At 39.6% G+C, this 25,451-nt stretch overlaps 1 protein-coding gene across 1 annotated transcript in view; it reads right to left on the minus strand.

Moving 5' to 3' along the window:
• Positions 1–1,631: 1,631 nt before the first annotated feature.
• alp3 (alkaline phosphatase 3) overlaps positions 1,632–25,451 on the minus strand; it is a 30,261-nt gene continuing 6,441 nt past the window's right edge. Inside the window, exons 2-9 of the mRNA XM_061919469.1 lie at positions 24,371–24,545; positions 22,161–22,333; positions 21,950–22,090; positions 18,585–18,654; positions 18,096–18,230; positions 12,275–12,466; positions 5,626–5,742; positions 1,632–1,987 (exon numbers count right to left, since the gene is read on the minus strand). Coding sequence (XP_061775453.1) covers positions 1,674–1,987; positions 5,626–5,742; positions 12,275–12,466; positions 18,096–18,230; positions 18,585–18,654; positions 21,950–22,090; positions 22,161–22,333; positions 24,371–24,545 — 1,317 coding nt within the window. The 3' untranslated portion in view covers positions 1,632–1,673. The remainder of the gene's footprint in view (positions 1,988–5,625; positions 5,743–12,274; positions 12,467–18,095; positions 18,231–18,584; positions 18,655–21,949; positions 22,091–22,160; positions 22,334–24,370; positions 24,546–25,451) is intronic.

Consider the following 25,451-nt stretch of genomic DNA (forward strand, 5'->3'; position numbering starts at 1 on the left):
CCGGATTCTTGAATAGGCTTGAATATTTAGGAGTTGGAACAGTATGAATTGAATAAAAAATGTGGGAGAAAGAACGTGCCAAAGTGTGGATAAGAAAAAATGTTGTAGTTAAACTTTGGTGTTGAATAACTTAGGTGTGTCTTCAATGTCTTCAAGCATTCACGCAATTACAATAACATCAAAACTTTATGCTGCAAAGTCAAAATTGAAATTGTATCTTTATCTCTAATTTTAAACAGCATAATGCCAGCCTCTGTACAAATGTGTGCCACATAGTTTACAGAACCCCTGAAAGGACAACTCAGTTTGAATTTACAGTAATTTGTTGTGATTTTACAGATCCCTATTATTTACTGTGATTTGATGTGTTTTACTGTGAAATTTGATGTGTTTTATTGTGAAAATATAATGAAATGATGTGAAATAGAAAATAAATCATCCCACCCCCCGGATTGTAAATAATGTAAATAATTCAATGTATATTCTATGATGATTAACCTGTGTGATGACTGTATTATGCTGATAGTATATAGTTGTACCATGAATTGATAAACGTGGACAAGTTGAAAAACTTATTCGGGTGTTACTATTTAGTGGTCAATTGTACGGAATATGTACGGAACTGTGCAATCTACTAATAAAAGCATCAATCAATCATACTGAGCTTAAAAGCATAAGAACTAGAACATTTGATTATTTACATTTGATTATTTACAATCCGGGGAGGTGGGATGTGTAGGGGGGGAGGGTGTTAGTCAGGGTTGTAGTTTCCTGGAGGTGGTCTTTTAGTGCGGTTTTGAAGTAGGATAGAGATGCACTTACTTTTACACCTGTTGGGAGTGCATTCCATAATGATGTGGAATAGAAGGAGAATGAGTTAAGACCTTTGTTTGATCGGAATCTGGGTTTAACGTGGTTTATTGAGCTCCCCTTGGTGTTGTGGTTATGGCGGTCATTTACATTATGGAAGTAGTTTGACAAGTACTTCGGTATCAGGGAGGTGTAGCGAATTTTATAGACTAGGCTCAGTGCAAGTTTATTTATTCTGTCCTCCACCCTGAGCCAGCCCTCTTTGGAGAAGTGGGTTGGATTGAGGTGTGATCTGGGGTGGAGGTCTAAAAGTAACGGAACTAGCTTGTTCTGGGATGTTTGGAGTCTAGACTTGAGGGTTTTGAAGGTGCTGGAGTACCAGGAGGTGCAAGCGTAATCGAAAAAGGTTGAACGAGCGTTCCCGCTGGAATCTTCAAGGTGCTTTTGTTGACCAGAGAGGAGATTCTGTAGAGAAATCTCGTTCGTTGGTAGACCTTTTTAATTACCTTGGTTGCCATTTTATCACAGGAAAGATTAAGCCTCTAGAATGGAACCTAGGTAGGTGACCTCATCTTTCCTGGTGATAACAATGTCACCCACTTTAATAGTGAAGTCACTGACTGGTAAATATTTACAGTGTGTGTAGCAAATGGACCTCAAACCCTTTCTTCACATTGTATGAATGACGAAAATGTTTCAACTTTGTTACATATGCGTTGTTTGAAAAAACAAACCGTTTTTTCCACAAATATTTTATTGGCAGTATGGTGTTGATGAAAGTCATTACAGGAAACATGTCCCCACTTCACCTCCTGCGAACCTTTCCCCCCAAACGGTAGCACTTGACTTCAAGTAAAGGGACATTAAATCAGCACTTTACGGGCCAAGAATGTGCTGAGGAGTCCACAGATCAATACTGTTGGCCCGTGGGCTCCCAAAGGTGTGTTGCTGCTGTCTAAGGTGGTGTGAGCCAAAGACGGAGTGGTTAGTCCTCGACAGTGTCCCATGTCTGCGCCCACGCACGCAGCGTAGGCCATGGCGTGGGCGATGTAGTTCTGCTCCTGGACGCCGTGGAAGAGGTGTGCCATGGGTCCACGGGCGAGCACGGCCACATCCTCGCCACTGTGGGTGGCTGAGTCAGTGGGCACGGCTGACAGTTGGACATAAGCTTTAGCTTCTGTAAAAAAAAAGTATGTAAAAATATATCATGTTGTCCAAGGTAACCCCCAACCCAGACTATAACTTTTTTTAACCTTTATACAACATTTTTCTAGTTTTGCTAGCCCAGTATGAGTCCAAAGAAAGCAATGGGATGTGAGGTTTGAAATATTCAGGAAGTATCCAGAAGTAAAGAAGATTACCAACAAGATAAAGTGTGTTTTATTTGTTTCATTCCGAACTAATGTTACAGTTAAAAGCCTACTGAAATGAGATTTTCTTATTCAAACGGGGATAGCCGGTCCATTCTATGTGTCATACTTGATCATTTCGCAATATTGCCATATTTTTGCTGAAAGGATTTAGTAGAGAACATCGACGATAAAGTTTGCAATTTTTGGTCGCTAATAAAAAAGCCTTGCCTTTACCTGAAGTAGCAGACAATGTGCGCGTGACGTCACGGGTTGTAGGGCTCCTCACATCCTCACATTGTTTATAATGTGAGCCTCCAGCAGCAAGAGCCATTCGGACCGAGAAAGCGACAATTTCCCCATTAATTCGAGCGAGGATGAAAGATTTGTGGATGAGGAAAGTTAGAGTGAAGCACAAAAAAAGAAAAGAAAAGGCGACGGCTCCAGGCAGCGGCAGTGGGACCGTTTCAGATGTAATTAGACACATTTACTAGGATAATTCTGGAAGATTCCTTATCGGCTTATTGTTTTTAATAGTGTTTTAGTGAGATTATAAAGTCATACCTGAAAGTCGGATGTCTGCGGTGAACGCCAGTGTCTCTCAGAGAAGCCAATGGAGGAGCCAAGATCCCAGCTTCCTTTTTGAGCTGCAGGAGGACGTTGCATAATCCACTGAAGTCTCCGGTAAGAGCCGACTTAATATCACAATTTTCCCATCCAAAAACTTGCTGGTTGACGTAGAGAAAACATGTTCACTTGACCGCTCTGTGTTAAAGCTTCACAACAAACTAAGAAACACCGTCTGTGTTTCGGTGCTAAAGGCAGCTGCAATCCACCGCTTTCCACCAACAGTATTCTTCTTTATAGTCTCCATTATTAATTGAACAAATTGCAAAAGATTCAGCAAAACAGATGTCCAAATTACTGTGTAATTATGCGATGAAAAGAGACGACTTTTAGCCGTGTGTAGTGCTGGGTTAATATGTCCACTACAACCCGAGACGTCATAGACACGCGTCATCATACGCGTCATCATTCCGGGACGTTTTCAACAAGAAATTCCGCGGGAAATTTAAAATTGTAATTTAGTAAACTAAACCAGCTGTATTGGCATGTGTTGCAATGTTAATATTTCATCATTGATATATAAACTATCAGACTGCGTGGTCGGTAGTATTGGGTTTCAGTAAGCCTTTAAGGAGTTTTGTGATTTCAAAATGTGAGTGCACCACATGGCCCGTGACAGTGTGTGTGCGTGTCGGCAGGGCGGCCGCATAGTAGGACGGTTCAGCTTGTTGTTGCTTTGGCTTTGTTATTAAAGACAAAATGGATCCAACACCCTCTTCCTATGTTTTTTTTCTATACAGTATAGTGTAGCACTTTGTGTCTTGGGCATGACGTTAAAGTGCATCCGTCAGTGGAGGCTCCTCTAAGGGGTCTTGGGGCACTAGGAGGTTAACTCCTTTACTACTGTTACCCCAGGTGGCCCTTGGCAAAGGCCTAGTACCTGACTGCCCCTTAGCCAGGGATACAATGAAGACCTCAACGGCGGAGCAGGCGGAAGACGGTAGATGTATGAACCACCACAACGGCTGCGATGGCGGAAGAAAGCACCCCCACATTCATTTGTGTGCCCAGTTATGGGGAAATAACAACCCAAGACCTCAACGGTGGAACGGGCGGAGGATGACTGCAAACACTATGGAGCGTCACAACGGCTGGGATGGCGGATGAAGGCTGCAGCAGAAAAGGGTCCCCGGTCGTCTTGGACTCCTTGCTACTGGACTCTGACCCGGCGTGTGGAGACTGTCTGTGCACCAGTCTCCCCACGTCAAACAAAGTCACGCACAGGCATCCTCCATAAAGGGATACCCCCCTACCAGGATGATCGTCATACTCGCTTCCAGTGACCGCCAATGATGATGATGAGTATAACACTTTACAATGTGTTCAAAGTGTACAAATCCTTACTAAAATAAGGAATTTTGGCGAAGCTGGAGCCCATTATTTATGTTTAAATGGTGTATAAATGGCAAACGTTGCTTTAATATATATATTTTTTCTATTCACTAACCCTGTCCAAGATGTAATTCTGTTCATAAGGTCACACTGTACTGTATTGATGTTTTACTCTTTTTATACCGAACAGACTTAAAAGTAGACACCAGATGGCAATAAAATAGCACATACTCAGAGATCATTGTCAAATTGCTGTTTTGATTTGATTGATTATAACTAATGATAGTAATAATTATAATTACAGAAACACCAACAAAGGCTTTCTATTTGTCCGCTGTCTGCTCTGTCGTCCACAAGTACAACACTGACAAAGACAAAGCAAAATGTGTGTTATTGTTTGTGCTATGGCGCTATCTTTTGGAAGAGTTCCCTCACTGCAAGTAGTGCTGGTTAAAAATGTATTTTCCATTTCGTCATTTGAACCGGCAGTATAACCATGCTTAGCGTTTCTGCTCAAAAGTATTCTTTATTCATCACTCCAAGCAATATTTCACAATATAACTAAAACAATTCATACTTACTAAACCGTCCCATGTGTGATGTCTGTAGGACCGTTTTTATGCATAGCTGTACGTGCTATTGTGATGTAATCGAGCTAGCGTCATTAGCATTAACGAATATGCTAACACATTTACAAGTGTCTGTGTTAATATTATTAACTTAAAATGGTATTCTTTTTGTATTGTTTCAGTTCCACAGATTCCTCAGTAAAGTCATTAAAATGTCACTGTGGAATTATTGAGTCTGTTTAGCTGATTGGAGAGCTAGCTTCTGCAGCTAGTGGGTCCATGACTATGACTGCTGTTTTGTGCCGTTTCACTGCAGTGATACAGGCACCGGTTAGAAACATTTAAGGAATGTAAATAAACATTTACCAAATATTTCGTATCGGTATATATCTGCGTCTTGTAGATATATACAAGACGAAACCACGCTGGTGTAACATGTGGCTTGGCATTGTCGTGCTGAAATAAGCAGGGGCGTACATGATAACGTTGCTTGGATGACAACATATGTTGCTCCAAAACCTGTATGGACGATTCAGCATTAATGGTGCCTTCACAGATGTGTAAGATACCAAACTCCTAAAGTTTTTTTTTTTTTTACAAATAATAATTAACTTAGAATTTCATGGCTGCAACACGTGCCAAAGTAGTTGGGAAAGGGCATGTTCACCACTGTGTCACAACACCTTTTCTTTTAATATGTCAATATGTAAAAATATTTATCCCTTCTAAAAATTTGTGGGCGTGGCTTAAGTACCGCAACATTGCCGGAAAATACAATAAATGTATATTTCAACCTGTGAAAGTCGACATCCCATTTTTACCATTAAAACGACAACGTGACAACCAACCCCGGAGTGTGGGGCAACCACCCCTGTGATGGGGTTAGTTGTCACAATTTGTCAGAGATTTCTCAGCAGAGCACAAAAAGGGTGACTTACTAGTGTCAACATTGCGGATGTCAGGACGTGTGCCGTTGGTGATTTTGTGTCCAGGTCCATTGCCGTACATGAGTGTGGTATAAGGCAACATGTCTTTGGCCCACAATGGAGATTTAGCTGAAAAAATACAGAAAATATCCTTTTACTAAGGGTTATTCAGCTCTTTTTTATATTCATGTTTCTTCTTCCTAGACATGAACAAAGTTGCAGACAAAACAAGGGTGCATTCTGTGGATCCCTAGGGGGCTGCGAGGGGTCTAAACCTTGCCGGGTTAAACAGTTGTTCTCTCCAGATGAGCTATTAGCCTGCCTGGTCTCCTTGTTGATGAAGAGCTCAGAGTTTCACAAGCGCATTAATCACTGCTGCACCGCCGGGAGGAAGAGGAGGATGATTAGGATGAAGAGGAGGAGGGTTAAATGGCAACAGAACGGGAAGTAGAGTACAGAAGGCAAGACTCCATCAATATAACTTTTGAAAGACCTGATGATGATAAATAACATTACTTTATTTTCAGATAATTGTAATATATTTCTGTTGGCCTGAATGAGGTACAAATACACACGGTGTCCCTAAAGTTTGGAAATATCATATACACAAAGCAAAACATACATCATAAAAAAAGCTTATTTTTTAATTATCAAAATTAAACAATAAATAAATAAATACATTTGATGATGCAAAACATAAAAAAAAATGCTAACTCAACAAAGAACCTATTTACTAATATGTAATTATAATGTGCAAATAGCTTATACAACATTCAAAAACTTTTAGTACATATATACTGTGGAGAGGCGGAGCCGACGAGCCGACAGCGGAACAAGGCAAATGGTTGTCCTGACCAAGATGGCGGCCAGGAGGCGGGGCATGCAGCAGAGTGGAGAGGCGGGGCACGCCTGAAGCGACACTGCAGCCATCAGCGTCAGGTGCGTACACAACACACCTGCGCTCAATCGTTACATCTTCTGCTGCAGCATAAAAAGGGAGAGGGAGGAGCAATCGTGGCAGAAGTAGGAGCGGAACCACTCGACCACAACGACCACGAGAGCGACAAGATCGACCAAGAGAAAGATGAGCCCCCGCAGCAGACGCAGCCCCCGCAGCAGACGCAGCCCCCGGACACCGAAAGGTGCGCCGCGACGAGCAGGAAGAGCCAGCGGGCCAGAAATTGGCGCGACAGACTGGCAAGACATGCGGTTTGTTGAAAGAATAAACAAGAGTCAAACCTGTTATGATGCGTCCTGTATCGATCGGCACTGCACCCCACACGAGGACGGCTGGAAACCCTTCACATATACATATATTTTTTTTCTTCGGCTGTAAAGATACTGTGATGTGTGCATATCTTTTTTCCCGATATAATGTTTTGTAATGTAACGGTTTGGTGACATGTATTATGATATTCCTGAGAGTTATTCTGCGATTCTCCCTAGGTGTCCGATACAGCTTTTTCACTCCCCATGCGATAAATATATCGGAGCCTTGAGTATTCGCCAATACTGATATTGATCTGATGTACGATACTAACACAAATCAATATAAAATCACACATACATAATTTTTGTAGTGTGGAATGTTTTAAATGGCTTTATCAAGTAAAGTTCAATATTTCTTCGAGTCAAACCTAGATTTAGGTGTAGAAAATGCAGATCCTTATGCTTTTAGAGGCCGTAAAAATTACTTCTTATTTCATTTCCTGGGCAAAAAATAAAACAACTTGCTCGTGAAAATAAAGTAATCTGGATGCTGTATGTCCTTTAAATGGAAGCCACGGTAATTCATTGAGTTCATGGTGCAATAAAGTAAATGATCTAGGACTGAGTATCAGCTGCCCACGGTAAGCAATTTGCAAATATACTTAGTTTATACTTGTTTATATTGACAAATGTCCTGATTTAGACTACATTATTAAGGACACTTCTAGCTTGTGTGCTATTCTGAATTTAGCTGTTGTGTAGCTGCTCGCTCCTTGTTAGCCTTTTAGTTGATGACTTCACTATAGTAAAATAAAACAGCAAACTTGTGTGTTTATTGGAGGACATTAATGTGTTCTGGTAAAAGTAAACATGCTGCAGGACTGCTTATATTGGAGATTTTAGGGGAATCGTTTGGGACGTGGGGGGTGATTTAATCTGGGACCAAAATCTGATCACGACGCCCCTAATTATCAAGTACATGTGTGGTGATAAACTGACTCGGCCTAAATGCCATTGTAATATTTACGGTAAGATATTTCATCACTTGAGTCATGTTGAGGGCAATTACGTTTGTTGTGCAGTTTAACCATGTCTTTTATGTATACTGTATATCAAACAATACATATAACTCTATTACCATAACAAGAAAGGAAAAAAAGAAGGTATTGCTTTGATATCAGTACCCGTGTTACGCAAAAAAAATAGTAGAAAAAGAAATAGAAAAAGTGGTATCGAGCCATTTGTAAAGTCCACTATGGGTGTAATTATACCTTGATGGACTTTGTAGATGAGACGGGAGCAACTCGTTTGGTTGTAATATTCAGAAACCAAGAGGAAGCATGCTTCAATGTATGCACAAAGTACCGTGTGTTTATCATTTGACCCGAACCATAACTTGCAGATATCAAAGGCCTGATCTCCTAAGATCCAAATAGCACGCACAAAATAGCACGTGTAATCGATAAACTTAGTGTACTATTAGTGGGTGTGTTGCGTGTGATCTCGTAAGACTGTGTGGGCCGCCTTATTCGAATGAGGTTTTTGTGTGTATTACACGGCTTTCACAATGGAGACACTCATATACTGTACATTCATGTTACCTGTGGCGTTTTGCTATGTTTTGAAAAATGCAGCAGGCCTCTTAGCACTACTTTTTCTAGGCATTTTATCCAATCCAATCCAATCCACTTTATTTATATGGCACATTTAAACAACATTTAAATTTAAAACATGTTTTTAGAAGCAGTCCTTCAGTGCATTTACATGGAACCCACTTTTCTAGCACATGTTACAAACGCAAGAAAATGCATCTTGAAGTTATTTTCATATTTACGAAAAAAAAAAAACATCATTAATGTAAAATAAAATAGCTGAATTTGTTTTATTTAGCTTTTGAAGTCATCCATCAGCTATAAAATTATAAAATGATAATGCCGAATAGACAATATGTCTAATATTGTTATTTTCGACAGTCCATATATGTTGACATACATACGTAGGTTACACCTTCTTTCTAGATGTGCAGAAATATAGCAACCGCAGAACAGTTTTGGTCTTGATAAATCACACTGCATGTGTTAAATAATTGTATATGCATTTTCTTCTCCCAGTTTTGTGGGGGTTCTTAGGATCATCATACATTTTGCATTTTCATGAAGACAGACGCTCTAAATGAGACACAATCCTCTGTGCACAAGCTTGGTAGATCAGGTTTACATGTGCTATCAAGTTTGGAAGAGTTTTAATACACGCAAAACTTGAGTATATCAGGCCCTAAGAGTGTCTGTAAATGTCAATTAACAGTATAACAAAACAATTAGTCTGTTTCTTATTGGCTGTCCAGCTGAACACCCTTTTGGCAATTGATCATGTAGCACTCAGTTCACCTTTAGAGGTCTTCCTGTATAAGAAAATGAAAATAAATCATATTTGTTCCCAGACAGGTTCTTGCAGGATCCATTAAGCGCCAAGTAAACAAAACAAAATTGAACAGAAAAGGCACAGGTGAAGTAAATAAAGCGGTGAGGAGATTAACAAGAGAGTAAAGCTGCAGGAGTGAGAGAACATCATGTAATGTCCTGAGAAAAGTGAATAGCAGAGACCGAGGGTATTGTAATTAAAGAGGGTACAAACCTGAGGAAATGTCAAGCAACCGGTGCTATATAGCTTCACTGAGTGGTAAAGCTGTATTTTTATTTGCACTTAAATTTTATTGACAGTCTATTTTAAAAACATATTTGATATTATTTTAAATTAAGTTAGAATGTATTTATTTTAGCACTGCGTAATTGTTTGTACATTTATTTTTCACTGGTTTTATGCGTCCCTTCTTTTGCAGCATATTTAATTAGTATTTACTTTTGTAATTAACCTGACCTGAGCCTTGATAATACTCCTTGTGATGCATTCATATCATTTGTCAAAATGTATTCTGTGTAAACTTTATGTAGGTCAGATATAATATTGATTATGATTAAAAACAAGAGTAAGATTACTAATTCAATATTAAAGGTGCCATATGTAGAAATGTAATGTCATCATTAAATCGCCCTGATATGTCAAAAGGCATTAATACAACATGTTATTTTCGAATACCTTTATAACTGATAACGGGATACGTTCATTTCAAAATTAGACTTAAAGCCCTGAAATCTTGTTATGGTTTTTATTTTAATGTCTCGCCCTCCACTGTTTGACCAATTAGAAAGTCTGGGAGTGTGTCACATTTAGGTTGCCAGTTACACACCCTCTTCGTCTAGCTACTGGCACTGGTAAAGTTACTAAACATGTCAGACCTTAGTAAATCTAATCGGCGTCGTTACGATTTTCAACTTATTCATGACAAAGCCAGGAACAAAACAAGGATTTGTTTCGGGATGTCTTTAAAAGATTCAGACAATTGAAGTTGGAGAAGATTTTTTCATCTGACGCCAAAATTGTTAATTTCATCTTTGATAGGTAGGTAAGGAGGCATTTACGCTTTCTTATTACTTGTAATAAATGGAAATTTACATTTTGTATGTAAACTATATTGTCCAATACCTTATTGTCACATTTAATAACACATTTACTGTATATATTTATTTCCAATTATAAACAATTAATGACAAATTTAGGTAATTATTCAGAGGTGCAATATGTAATAATTTAATGTTAAGTCATCTTTAAATGGACCTGATGTGTCAAAAGACATTAATAAATCATGTTCTTTTCAGATACCTTTATAACTGATAACGGTAGTTTAGCTGGGATATGCTCATTTCAAAATAAGATTTACAGCCCCGAAATCTTGTTATTGTTTTAATTTCGATGCCCTGCCCTCCACCGTCTGACCAATTTAGAAAGCACCGCCCTCTTCATCTAGCTACTGGCACTGGTAAAGTTACTAAACATGTCAGACCTTAGTAAATCTAAAAGGCGTCGTTACGATTTTCAACTTATACATGACAAATCCAAGAACAAAACAAGGATTTGTTTCAGGATGCCTTTGAAAGATTGAGACAACTGAAGTTGGAGAAGATTTTTTCATCTGACGCCAAACTTGTTAATTTAATCTTTGATAGGTAAGTAAGGCATTTACCTTTTCTTATTACTTGTGATAAATGGAAATTGATATTTTGTATGTAAATTATATTGTCCAATACATCTTTGACACATTGAATAACACATTTACTGTATATATTTATTTCCAATTATAAACAATTAATGACAAATTTAGGTAATTATTCAGAGGTGCGATATGTAATAATTTAATGTCAAGTCATCAGGCATTAGGCATTAATCAACCATGTTCTTTTCAAATACCTTTATAACTGATATCGGTAGTTCAGCTGGGATACGATCATTTAAAAATAAGATTTACAGCCCCGAAATCTTGTTATTGTTTTCATTTCGATGCCCCGCCCTCCATCGTCTGACCAATTTAGAAAGCACCGGCCTCTTCGGTGGTATAGCTCGGTTGGTAGAGCGGTCGTGCCAGCAATTTGAGGGTTGCAGGTTCGATCCCCGCTCCCGCCATCCTAGTCACTGCCGTTGTGTCCTTGGGCAAGACACTTTACCCACCTGCTCCCAGTGCCACCCACACTGGTTTAAATGTAACTTAGATATTGGGTTTCAATATGTAAAGCGCTTTGAGTCACTAGAGAAAAGCGCTATATAAATATAATTCACTTCACTTCACTTCGTCTAGCTCCTGCCACTGGTAGAGTTACTAAACATGTCAGACCTTAGTAAATCTAAAAGGCGTCGTTACGATTTTCAACTTATTCATGACAAAGCCAGGAACCAAATGAGGATTTGTACGGCGATGCCTTTGAAAGATGGAGACGATTGAAGGTGAAGATGCCAAACTTTAATTTACTCCTTGATAGGTAAGTAAGTCATTTGAGTGAGCACCGGTTCCACCTAAAGCGGAAAAGTTTGGCCCGAGGTCAAAAACCTTTAGGAACCCCTGATGTGTAGCATCAAAACAGTGCCAAAATCCTCGCACGTAAACAAAATCTCATTTTGCGCGTGCAGACTCATTTTAAACGCCTACTGCCTTCTGGTCAAAAAGAGACAATAGGGTGGAGCGCCACATGTGTTGAGAGATAGAACAATACAATGTGAGTGTAAAATGAGCAGTGTGTTTTTTGATGCCATAGTTATAACCTAATTTTTCATTTGTAAGCGCTTCCGGCGCAGGACCACAGGGGCTTTCAAGGCGAAAGTAAACAGGCAGTGAAACATGACACCGCTTCCTGTTGGCGGGAAAAAGCTCCATATGGCATGAACAGACATTTGGTTGCAGAGGGAGAGGGAGAGGGAGAGGGAGAGGGAGAGGGAGAGGGAGAGGGAGAGGGAGAGGGGAAGGGGTGAGCCAACAGCGCCATCAGGTGGCTAACTAGGAATCACTCTCTTTAGAGTCAGAATTGAGCAGCTGTGGCTCTTATTTGCCAAGGTTGATAATTACCCAGGATGCTTTGCCCTCGGAAAGGGTACCCATTGAAGGTAAACGGGTGGGAATGGTCGGCCATCACTACGGTGAGCGTCTCCCACTCGCTGGTGAGCTCAAGGCCCTTGGCAATGGCGTTGTCGAAAGCCACCGTCTCGTGGAGCGCCATGTAGGCTCGGCCGTCGTGGTGAGCCTGGTCGATACGACCCCCTGAGAACAGAATAGCCGTTTAAGTCCGGGTGCAGAATACAAGACGATAATAGGGGGACTTGGCCAGCTCGTTTTGCGGAGAAATGTATTTGACATCATTAAATGTATATATTCTAACCTGTGCTTCGTTATAAGAAAAGTAACGTTAACAAATGATTTTCCATTTTACGTTCTCATCTCTGCAGTGAATGGGAAAGTCAATTTAGGCGCAGGAACATATGCCTGATCCAATTTGGACATGCGCTTGTTATTGTTGAGAAATTAGGAAGACCCTGAGTGGGACCACGAATTCTCAAGGCCATTAGTTAGATTAGACAAGAGATGGCTTTGTAGGCAGCAAACACACACACACACACACACACACACACACACACACACACGCACACACACACACGCAAACACACACACACACACACACACACATACTGGTTATTATTTGAAATGGGAACCAAGTTTTTGATAATAACTTGTGCAAACCACTTTTTCTAGAGCAGTGGTTCTTAAAGGGGAACATTATTACAATTTCAAAAGGGTTAAAAACAATAAAAATCAGTTCCCAGTGGCTTGTTGTATTTTTTGAAGTTTTTTCCAAAATCTTACTGGTCCTGGAATATCCCTAAAAAAAGCTTTAAAGTGTCTTTTTTTCGCACTCTGCGAAGACATTGTTCATTTTCCTGTGACGTCATACAGTGCTGCCAATACAAACAAACAATGGCGAATAGCACAGCAAGATATAGCGACATTAGCTCGGATTCAGACTCGGATTTCAGCGGCTTAAGCGATTCAACAGATTACACATGTATTGAAACAGATGGTTGGAGTATGAAAGTATTGAAGAAGAAACTGAAGCTATTGAGCGAATAGCTATTGACGCTATTCATAGCCATAGCATGGCCGAATAGCTGCGTTAGCATTGCCGGTAAAATGTGCGAACCAAACAATCAGGACTTTTGCATCTTGTGACACTGGAGCAACTTAAATCCTTCCATTGGTAAGTGTTTTTTTCGCATTAAATGTGGGTGGAAGGAAACGTAATATAGTTGCAAATGCATCTGCAGGTTATCCATACATCTCTGTGCCATGTCTGCTTCAGCACCGCCGGTAAATAGCATGTTAGCATCGATTAGCGTAGCATGTTAGCATCGATTAGCTGGCAGTCAACATCAACAAAACTCACCTTTGTGATTTCGTTGACTTTATCGTTGCAAATGCATCTGCAGGTTATCCATACATCTCTGTGCCATGTCTGTCATCGCCGGTAAAATGTGCAGGCACTCCGGCACATTCAATGGGGGTCTGGCGGCAGATTTTTTGTCCCTTTAGCATCTACGGGCCAGTGGTGCAACTTGAATCCCTCCCTGTTAGTGTTGTTACACCCTCCAACAACACACAGACGAGGCATGATGTCTCCAAGGTTCCAAAAAATAGTCGAAAAAAACGAAAATAACAGAGCTGAGACCCGGTGTTTGCAATGTGTTGAAAAGGTAAATGGCGGCTGTATTACCTCGGTGATGTCACGTTCTGACGTCATCGCCACAGAGCGATCAACAGAAAGGCGTTTAATTCGCCAAGATTCACCCATTTAGAGTTCGGAAATTGGTTAAAAAAAATATATGGGCTTTTTTCTGCACCATTAAGGTATATAGTGACGCTTACATAGGTCTGGTGATAATGTTCCCCTTTAACCTGGGTTCGATCGAACCCTAGGGGTTCGGTGAGTCGGCCTCAGGGGTTCGGCCGAGCCTCCGCCACGGAGTTAAAGACACATCCGACTTATTGTGTCAATAAAAACTTCTCCCTGTCAGCGTATTATGGTTACCCCCAAACAAGGTTCCCTCTAATTTTCAGTCTGATTTGCAGGTTGTTCGATTGATCGATTGAAACTAATACTAGCAGATTGCAAAGATAGAGAAACCACAGTACAGCTTACACAGTACAGTACATAGTCTGTACAATTGACCACTAAATGGTAACACCCGAATAAGTTTTTCAACTTGTTTAAGTCGGGTTCACGTTAATCAATTCCTGGTAATGTGTGTAAGGTGTGTAAATTGTTGTGAGTGTTGGTTTTGTTCTTAGAACAAGGTTAAGTTCATGCACGGTTCGTTTTGTGCACCAGTAAAAAAAAAACATGATTTTTTCTTAAATTTGACAAACAAAAAACATTTTATTTTTTCACTAAAGAAGGGTTCAGTGAATGCATATGTGAAACTGGGGGGGTTCGGTACCTCCAACAAGGTTAAGAACCACTGTTCTAGAGGTTGTGGGGGCATTAAAAAAAACGAGGTAAAATAGCCACAGCCCAGTTAGCTCATACACGTCTTTAAATCTCTGGATTGATGAAGTAATGTGCTTATCATCCTTACTGGGGGTCCGGGGGGAAACGAGTTGATATGGTTCATGGGGACCAAATTTAAATAATAAACATTATAAAAAGTAAACATGTTTTATGGGCCAAAGCTTAAAAATCGTTTAGGCATCTTCAGAATGAAGACTATCATTTAAAAAGGTTTCCCTTTGGGGACCTGTTTTTTTTGTCCCCATACTGCCAGAGGTCCCCTAAAGGTGACTGTGTAAACAGAGCGATGTCACCATTAGGTAAGCATTGCCAGAACACACACACACACACACACACACACACACACACACACACACACACACACACACACACACACACACACACACACACACGCATACGCACACACACTGCGACAACTATATTGAGCTGAGTGCAAACCCAAGGCAAGTCACCAGTGTTTCATACAGCACTTTAGACTGAGGGTTTGTTCACAAACCATTTTTAAATATTTTCAGTCAATGCCTAATCCAAATATTAATGCAAATCCATGGAACAGGGGTTAGTGTGTGTGCCTCACAACAAGGACGTCCTGGGTTCGATCCCCAGGCTCAGGGTCTTTCTGTTTGGAGTTTGCACGTTCTCCCCGTGACTGGGTTCCCTCCGGGTACTCCGGCTCCCTCCCACTTCCAAAGACATGCACCTCGGGATAGATTGATTGGCAACACTAAATTGGCCGAGTGTGTGAATGTTGTCTGTCTATCTGTGTTGGCCCTGCGATGAGGTGGTGACTTGTCCAGGGTGTACCCCGCCTTCGGGCTGAATGTAGTGGCCTACTCAGTGGCCTAGTGGTTAGAGTTTCCGCCCCGAGATCGGTAGGTTGTGAGTTCAAAACACTGCCGAGTCATACCAAAGACTATAAAAATGGGACTCATTACCTCCCTGCTTGGCACTCAGCATCAAGGGTTGGAATTGGGGGTTAAATTACAAAAAATTATTCCCGGGTGCAGCACCGCAGCTGCCCACTGCTCCCCTCACCTCCGAGGGGGTGATCAATGGTGACGGGTCAAATGCAGAGAATAATTTCGCCACACCAAGAGTGTGTGTGACAATCATTGATACTTTAACTGTACTTTAACTTTAGCTGGGATAGGCTCCAGCACCCCCGAAACCCCGAGAGGAACAAGCGGTCCTACCACTTATTTTTTCAGTGATCTGATACTGGGTAGAATTCAGGCTGGTATCGACGATACTGATCCAATACTGAAACTTTGTGCAAATACAGTATACTTATTGTGTCTGGTAACATTTTAAAAGTTGTGTTTTCAAATTACATCTCTATCTATTAAAAAAAAACAGTAAACAGTAAAAAAAAAAAAAAAACAGTAAATATGTGAGAAAAAAAGATCAAAAAATAGAAATGTATTGGGAAAAATCTGACATTTTTAAACTAATACTTAATCACCTACAACACAACAATTTTTTTTTATATATTTATATAATATCTGTCTCTTTCCCCGCCGCCTACTTGGCGTTTCGGTCGGCGGCCCTTGGAGGAAAAAGTTTAGACAACCCAGATCTTAAATTAAAATAAAGTAAATTCAAAATATGAACAAAGTTTAGTTAGTTAATTAATTAAAAACAATAAAATAATGATAAGCTGTGAAATAATTTACTGTAAAAATAACAACAACCATAATAAACACTGTTAAATACGTAACTGAATATGAATTATTTCATACAGGCAGAATTTTGACACATTAAGTTTTTCAGTTACACAATTGTATTATCAATATTTTTGTCTATTCTTACAGGGGAAAAAAATAAAGTACAAATGTAAAAAAAAAAAAAAAATTTATCTAATGAGAAGACGTTGAAATGTTGTAACTAATAATTTGTAATAATATAGTTAGTGTCGGGCTTGTCCCTGACAGTATTATGCTTGTGTGGCACCGTGGTACCGGGTTCGATTCCCTCGAGGATGCGTCAAAATTGAACACAGCAAAGGTAAGTTTTAACAGATTTATTCTACAAAAAGGATCTAAGAAACAAAACACTGGAGCTAACAAAAGGAAACCAAAGATGCTAGTATGAGAACTAGGTGATACAAAATGCAAACTAAACTGACCCGTAGGCACAAATGAGAAAACAAAACATTCAGCATGAGAACTGGAATGAACAATGGCTAGCGTGAAAAGCTTAGCGAGAATATACATACATGAAAGTATTGCAGGCTTAACTCGTTGCGTGAAAAGCAAATTATGAACCCAGGCTGAACAAACAAAAGAGGACGGCTTATAAAGTGACGGTGATTATCTGTAGCAGGTGTGCGGGGCCGCGAGTAGCAGGTGAACTGATGAGTAACCATGGTAATGAACAAAAACAGGAAATAAGCATGTTAAACAGCAGAGTCATATGAAAATGGAACAGAAACAACAATAATATGAGAAAATCCGCGTACGGATCTTAACAGACAGTTTGACTATGTTTTCGTTTTTTCCTCTGCATTTGTCTTTGTTTCCTCTGTGTGTGTAGTGTTTCCTGTCAGCGCTCTTATTTTGTTGGTTTCTTGTCTTTCTCCCTGAGTGCTGTGTCCCCTCAGCTGAGGCTCATTGGCACCTGGCCACACCTGGTGTCAATCAGCCCACTCCTATTTAGACCTATTTTCTCCTCCAGTCTATTCTGGATTATTGTCATGTAGTGTCGCTCCTGTCGTTTGGTGTCGTTGCAGCATAGCGGTAAGCTATATTTGATAGCTTTAGGTAGCTCGCTGTCTTTTGTTCCCTGCTTCCAGTTTTGTTTGTTCATAGCCTAGTTTGTTATCCGCCTCGTGCGTGCTTTTTGTTTGTACCCTTTGTTTGGTTTTGTTTTAGTGTGTAAATTAAAACCATGTTTTCTTACTCAATGCCTGCCTCCTTCTCTGCATCTTGGGGTTCGTCACAAACTAACTCTGACAGTTTGTCACCTAAAACACAAAGCTAAGACAATATATGTTTTTCAAAATAAAAAATTATTCATTTGGTCCCTGAATACTTTGATATTTCAGTACAGGGCCCTTGGTGGAAAACGTTTGGACATCCCTTTATTAAATTACCAAAAGCATCTATATTTTGATTTGAGAATCGATATTAGAGCATAAAGTTCTGGTATCGGCGGTATTGATATTTCAGTATTGATTCTCACATCACCAGTTTTACCATCAACTCCTTTGTGACGATTATAAGATCAATGATGCAACCGATGCAGCAGGTGCGACCACTAGCTCCTATTTTTAGCAGACTTGTCACCTGCTTGAGGGATGAGATTGGACCGATTTGGTGCGTTTGTCCTCACCCTCCACCAGAAGGAAGAAGCCTTTTGGGTTTTTCCGAAGGATGCGAATGGCTTTCTCCGTGGTCTCCACAATGGAAGGGTCCATGTTGGGGTCCCTCTCCGCCTCATATCGCAGATCACCGGGTTCAAACAGAGCTGAGGGAGAAGAGGGACACAATGTGTGAGGAAATTGAATCAATGTTGGATGGAATTATTTCACGTGAATGCACAGTTGGAGGAAAAGCTATAGAGCAGCTAGCTTGGGAGCCCTAAATGCTTCATGGGTGCTGAACGAAAATATTAATTTATTCCTACTGTAATTTTAATTCAGAATTTTCAAAAATGTATCCAATTTTTTTTAAATGAAAATAATATTTAACGGAAATATTTAATTTAAATATGTAAATGTTATACATATGTTTTTTACATTACATATTATCTATATATTTTTTTGTAATTAAAAAAAAAAAATTCCAATTAGCATAAATAAAAAAGCAAACACAAACTCACCCATGAGGTAATCTGTTGTGTCAGGGTCCACAGCGTCAAAATCAGTTTTATTCCATACATAATGAGCTACCTACAGGAGGAGTCACATGCATGCACACACAAAGACACACACACACACACACACACACACACATACACTTACGCACACACACACACATAAAAAGACCAAAAAGTCACACAAGCTTTTCTTATCACTACAGACGGCACACTTTACTTTACAGTTTGTATGCACATTTTTTTTTTGCATTATAATTAAACACAACATGTGCATATGTTTACAATTACAGTTTCAGTCCAAAAAAGGATTAGGAAGAAGCAGAGCCTATTCAAATCCAACCCCTTCTCCAAGTCGATCACTGATCTTTCATTCCCACTATGTCATTGACATGTTAATACTGACAATAATTAATGTGCTTACATTGTACCTTAAACTGTTTGTTTACTTTTTATCCTTAGATATTGCCAGGATATATTTAAAAACAAAAACAAAAAAAACAGACTGCTTGAGCGCTGATAAAAAACTAATAGAAAAATAAAAGATAGTAAAAAAATTAAGAGAAGAAAAAAAATGCCTTGTCGTTGCAAGTAAATAATGACATATAGTAATAGGGCTGCAGCTGTTGGTTATTTTAATAATCGAGTAATCTATCGATTAGTTCAGGAGTGTCAAACGGCAAGATGACTTTACTAAGTATAAAAATAAGCTGCAATTGTTTAATGAATGTAACTGTTGTTCTAAATGTGTCCACTGGATGTCGCAATAGCAATTCAAGTGTAACCCACGTCACACATGACAGTGTTTAAGGATGACGTGTCAGCTGACTGTAAGCGCCCTCTGGATTGGCTGCGGCTACTCTCAGTTGCTCTTGTTGTGGCTGGCGACACACAATGCTATCTTTAATTATAAATTTTCAACTCAACGGATAAAACAATGAAAAAAAACGTAAGTCAACTTGACCATCATCTTTGTGGTTAGAGTTCCGTGTAGCGCTGGCAATTGGTTAACGGCACGATGTGCACTCTGAACTCCATTGTAAAAATATGTGTTTCTACATTTGCTGTTTGTTCTATTTTATTTTATGCTTAAATCTACCATGTTCACATTGGTTACGTTTGTAGTTATGTTCTCTTGAGTTCGGCTATGGTGTCATTTAGATAATTGTTCTGTTTATATCATAATTGTATTATTTGAATGATGATAAATAAATGTGTGGTTGCAGTAGTGGATGTCACCAACACAGTTGCTTTTCAAAACATGTCTTTAATGGTGAACTGCCAACATGAGAATGCTGAACAGGAAGAGCTTAAGTTTAATGACTTTGTAAATACACTGTGACAAAGTTTAGGTTCATTGTGTCCTTCATGGTGTTTTTGAAATTTCACCAATTTTTTCCTCAGAATTTTCAACTAACTTGAAGTGTTTTGCCAAGAGGATTATTTGTTGATTGATTGATTAATTGAGACTTTTATTAGTAGATTGCAAAGTACAGTACATATTCCGTCCAATTGACCACTAAATGGTAATACCCGAATAAGTTTTTCAACTTGTTTAAGTCGGGGTCCACGTTAATCAATCCATGGTAAACTTCACATGTGAATAATGCTTTATAATAGACTGTATTTATATTATTGACATGTGAAAAATTCTGTATAATAGACTATTTTTATATTATTCACATGTAAAAAGTACATGAGTGTTTATTGTGAGCAAACTGTGGTGCTGAATTTCCCCCAGAGATCAATAAAGTACTTTCTATTCTATTCTCTATTCTATTTTACATTTTAAGAATGTGAGTGTTCTATTGTTGGCCCCAGTAAAACGAAACAATTTTGAAGTTGTCTTTAGTTTTAAATTATTATGCCATGATTTTATCAGTCCGGCCCGCGTGGGAATAGATGTTCCTCAATGTGGCCCCTGAGTTAAAACGAGACCCTTGGATTAGTGCAGGGGTAGGGAACCTATGGCTCTCGAGCCAGATGTGGCTCTTTTGATGACTGCATCTGGCTCTCAGATAAATCTTAGCTGACATTGCGCAACACAATAAGTATTGAATAATTCCCCTGGTAATCGCAGTGTTAAAAATTACATTCAAAATATAAAACATTCTCATACATTTTAATCCATCCATCTGTTTTCTACCGCACCTGTTTGAGAAGTCGCATTAATGATAAGAAGGATTTTATCATCGGTGAGCTTCCGAATAAAAATGTTATTAAAAAGAATAAGAGACTTATTATGTGAAGATCTGTCACTTCATTTCTGTTTTTGCTTCTTTGTTTCGTATTTACTTCCCATCAGTGCTTTTATTTTGTTTCCATTTCCTGTTTGTCCCGCTGAGCGCTGTGTTTTCTTCCCCTCAACTGCTGCCAATCAGCATGTTTCTATTTATGCTTATCTTGCGCGTTCCTCAGGGCTCAAATATTGACTATTGTTTAGAACTGCACATGCAAGAATGCTTCATTCTCCTCTGTTGGTGATATTAAAAGAATCTTACCTGCGCCTCGCTCTCCTGGTTCCTGCATCTAGGGGTCGCTACTACTGCTGCCTAGTGATTTTATGACATATTATACTCTATAAATGTTGGTCTTACTTAAAAATGCAGACATTCAGTTGTATTCAGTGTTAAAAAATATTATATGGCTCTCACGGAAATACATTTTAAAATATTTGGCTTAAATGGCTCTCTCAGCCAAAAAGGTTCCCGACCCCTGGATTAGTGTAATCAGATATTACACACATCATAGCCTCAACGCATATTTTAGGAAAAACAATTTGAATAAGTAACTATTTTTTTGCCTGCCGTAATCTCCTTTTTTTTTTGTACTATGAAAAGCACATCATCAATATTGAAATAGCACTTTTAACATGTGTGTATTTAATTATATATTTTTTTAAACTAAACAAAACTTTACATCACAGCCCTCCCACACACCGCTTTCACGTGCACTTTATTGCCGTGTCCATGCAGAAACTTTGTCTGCGTAGTTCCAGACACTTAAAGGGGGCCTGGATTTGATCATCTTTTATTAGTTATAGTCATTGAATACGACAGACTATCAAAGGTTTTTTCAAATCAAATTAATCCTTGCAGTCATATACAGCAATATCATTTGTATTTGTACATTCAATCACTCCTTTGTCATTTATAGGGAAACAAAAGGTGAGGATACTTTTTCTTTGCATAATAATAAGTAGAATATAATGTTTGGGTGCTTTCAAGGTCAGGAAATTGTACATTGGATAATATTAAGAGTGTAGAAAAGTGGACTATTCTGTTCGATTCAGAGGAGTCTGATTTGACTCTCAACTTCGCAGTTGAATCGTCGGACCATTTTTTATTTTATTTTTTTTCAAATGTTTTTACCTTGCCAAGTTTCATGCTTTGCCATTCATTGATGAGGTTACGCTTGTCTTGTCTTTTACCCCTGGATGAGTAGTCTCCCGGGTATTCCGGGTCCTTGGTGCCCCTGGGGGTCATGTACTTTCTCCCGCCCCCGATAATCACCTGCAAACACAGACACCCCCTCAGAAAAATATGACATCGCTCATATTGTAGGTCAGCGATGTAATCTCACATCGATATCTGTGTTGTTGAGCAGCTGAGAGGCGATGTCTGTGCAGCCGCCCCTCTTGGCGGCAGCAGGCATGTCGGCGTCACTGTACCACTTCCTGCTGGCACTGTGGGCGAAGCTGGCGGCTGGGGTGGCATGTTGCACCCGCGTGGTTGTCACGATGCCAACAGACTTGCCTAAGAATATACAGTTCAATATGGTTGGGGTCAGGGCTTACACAGCATTAAAATGTGCACAGAAACACTTCCTGTTCATTGCAAAGTAAGCTTCTAAATAAAAGTATGGCATTGTTGACCACAGCAACTAACAAAACACATTGTGTATTTTTCGTTTTATATTACTATCCCCAGGAGAAAGATTTGCATAAGTACAAATCCATATGAGTTGGGAAATAGTGTTAGATGTAAATATAAACGGAATACAATGATTTGCAAATCCTTTTCAACCCATATTCAGTTGAATGCACTACAAAGACAAGATATTTGATGTTCAAACTCATAAACTTTATTTTTTTTTTGTAAATAATAATTAACTTAGAATTTCATGGCTGCAACATGTGCCAAAGTAGTTGGGAAAGGGCATGTTCACCACTGTATTACATCACCTTTTCTTTTAACAACACTCAATAAACATTTGGGAACTGAGGAAACTAATTGTTGAAGCTTTGAAAGTGGAATTCTTTCCCATTCTTGTTTTATGTAGAGCTTCAGTCATTCAACAGTCCGGGGTCTCTGCTGTCTTATTTAACGCTACATAATGTGCCACACATTTTCGATGGGAGACAGGTCTGGACTGCAGGCGGGCCAGGAAAGTACCCGCACTCTTTTTTTACGAAGCCACGCTGTTGTAACACGTGCTGAATGTGGCTTGGTATTGTCTTGCTGAAATAAGTAGGGGCGTTCATGATAACGTTGCTTGGATGACAACATATGTTGCTCCAAAACCTGTATGGACCTTTCAGCATTAATGGTGCCCTCACAGATGTGTAAGTCACCCATGCCTTGGGCAGTAACACACCCCCATACCATCACAGATGCTGGCTTTTGAACTTTGTGCCTACAACAATCCAAATGGTTATTTTCCTCTTTGTTCCGGAGTACACCACTTCCACAGTTTCCAAATATAATTTGAAATGTCGACTCGTCAGACCACAGAACACTTTTCCACTTTGCATCAGTCCATCTTAGATGATCTCGGGCCCAGCGAAGCCGGCGGTGTTTCTGGGTATTGTTGATAAATGGGTTTTGCTTTGCATTGCAGAGTTTTAACTTGCACTTACAGATGTAGCAACCAACTGTAGTTACTGACAGTGGTTTTATGAAGTGTTCCTGAGCCCATGTGGTGATATCCTTTACACACTGATGTCGGTTTTTGATGCAGTACCACCTGAGTGATCAAAGGTTCGTAATATTATCGCTTACGTGCAGTGATTTCTCCAGATTCTCTGAACCGTTTGATGATTTTATGGACCGTAGATGGTAAAATCCCTAAATTCCTGGCAGTAGCTGGTTGAGAAATGTTGTTCTTAAACTGTTCGACAATTTGCTCACGCTTTTGTACACAAAGTGATGATTCTCACCCCATCCTTGTTTGTGAAGGACTGAGCATTTCATGGAAGCTGCTTTTATAGCCAATCATGGCACCCACCTGTTCCCAATTAGCCTGTTCACCTGTGGGATGTTCCAAATAAGTGTTTGATGAGCATTCCTCAACTTTCTCAGTATTTTTTGCCACTTGTGCCAGCTTTTTTTAACTCTGTGGCAGGCATCAAAATAACAGCGTTTTCCAGTTTGAACGTTAAGTATCTTGTCTTTGCAGTCTGTTCAATTGAATATAGGATGGAAAGGATTTGCAAATCATTGTATTTATTCACGATTTACACAATGTGCCAACTTCACTGGTTTGGCGGTTTGTTTAATTAGGATTTTTTTCTGGTCAAAAACAAGGAAAGATAATATTTGAACACATTAAAACTTGGTGTCATGGGCCTTGACCTCCTTGGTCCACAGATCAGTGTGTGTGTGTGTGTGTGTTTGTGTGTGTGTGTGTGTGTGTATGTGTGGGTCATTAGATATTTATGGCTGCTGATAACATGGTAACATGATAAGACTCAGGGTGCTTCTTCAGTATGAGTACAGTGACCCCCCGCCTACTTTTCCATGTACTGTACTAACACCTCTCATAGTTGTTAGAGCATCTTAAAGTTTTCTCACCGGCATCCTTGGCCCACTTCAGGATGGATGTGACTTCATTTCCCTTCTGGCTCCTGCAGACACCATTTCGAGCTGCTGCATTGACACCAAGGGTGTTCAGGTTGGTTTTGACTCCACACAGATAAGCAGTGGCTGTGGCGGCGCTATCTGCAATCTGGAAGTCCACACTGTAAGTCTGCACAAACACAATAAAGCAGCATTAATGCTATTTACTGCCAGTTCACAGGTTTGGCCTTGACTCTCCAGAGTGGAACCCTTTCTGCATGAAAAATATGTCCCAGAAGGAAAACATAACCTGGTGGTTGAACAGGTAAGGCCTACAACACTCAATTACAAACCCCGTTTCCATATGAGTTGTGAAATTGTGTTAGATGTAAATATAAATGGAATACAATGATTTGCAAATCCTTTTCAACCCATATTCAATTGAATGTACTACAAAGACAACATATTTGATGTTCAAACTCATAATCTTTATTATTTTTTTGCAAATAATAGTTAACTTGGAATTTCATGGCTGTAACACGTGACAAAGTAGTTGGGAAAGGGCATGTTCACCACTGTGTTACATCAACTTTTCTTTTAACAACACTCAATAAACATTTTGGAACTGGGGAAACTAATTGTTGAAGCTTTGAAAGTGGAATTCTTTCCCATTCTTGTTTTATGTAGAGCTTCAGTCGTTCAACAGTCCGGGGTCTCCGCTGTCGTATTTTACGCTTCATAATGCACCACACATTTTCGATGGGAGAAAAGTCTGGACGGCAGGCTGGCCAGGAAAGTATCCACACTCTTTTTTTACGAAGCCACGCTGTTGTAACACGTGCTCACTGTGGCTTGGCATTGTCTTGCTGAAATAAGCAGGGGCGTCCATTAAAAAGACGGCGCTTTGATGGCAGCATATGTTGTTCATAAACCTGTATGTACATTTCAGCATTAATGGTGCCTTCACAGATGTGTAAGTTTCCCATGCCTTGGGCACTAATGCACCCCCATACCATCACAGATGCTGGCTTTTGAACTTTGCGTCAATAACTGTCCGGATGGTTCACTTCCCCTTTGGTCCGGATGACACGATGTC

The sequence above is a fragment of the Nerophis ophidion genome, linkage group LG13 (genome assembly GCF_033978795.1).
Source record: "Nerophis ophidion isolate RoL-2023_Sa linkage group LG13, RoL_Noph_v1.0, whole genome shotgun sequence".
Taxonomy (NCBI): Eukaryota; Metazoa; Chordata; class Actinopteri; order Syngnathiformes; family Syngnathidae; genus Nerophis; species Nerophis ophidion.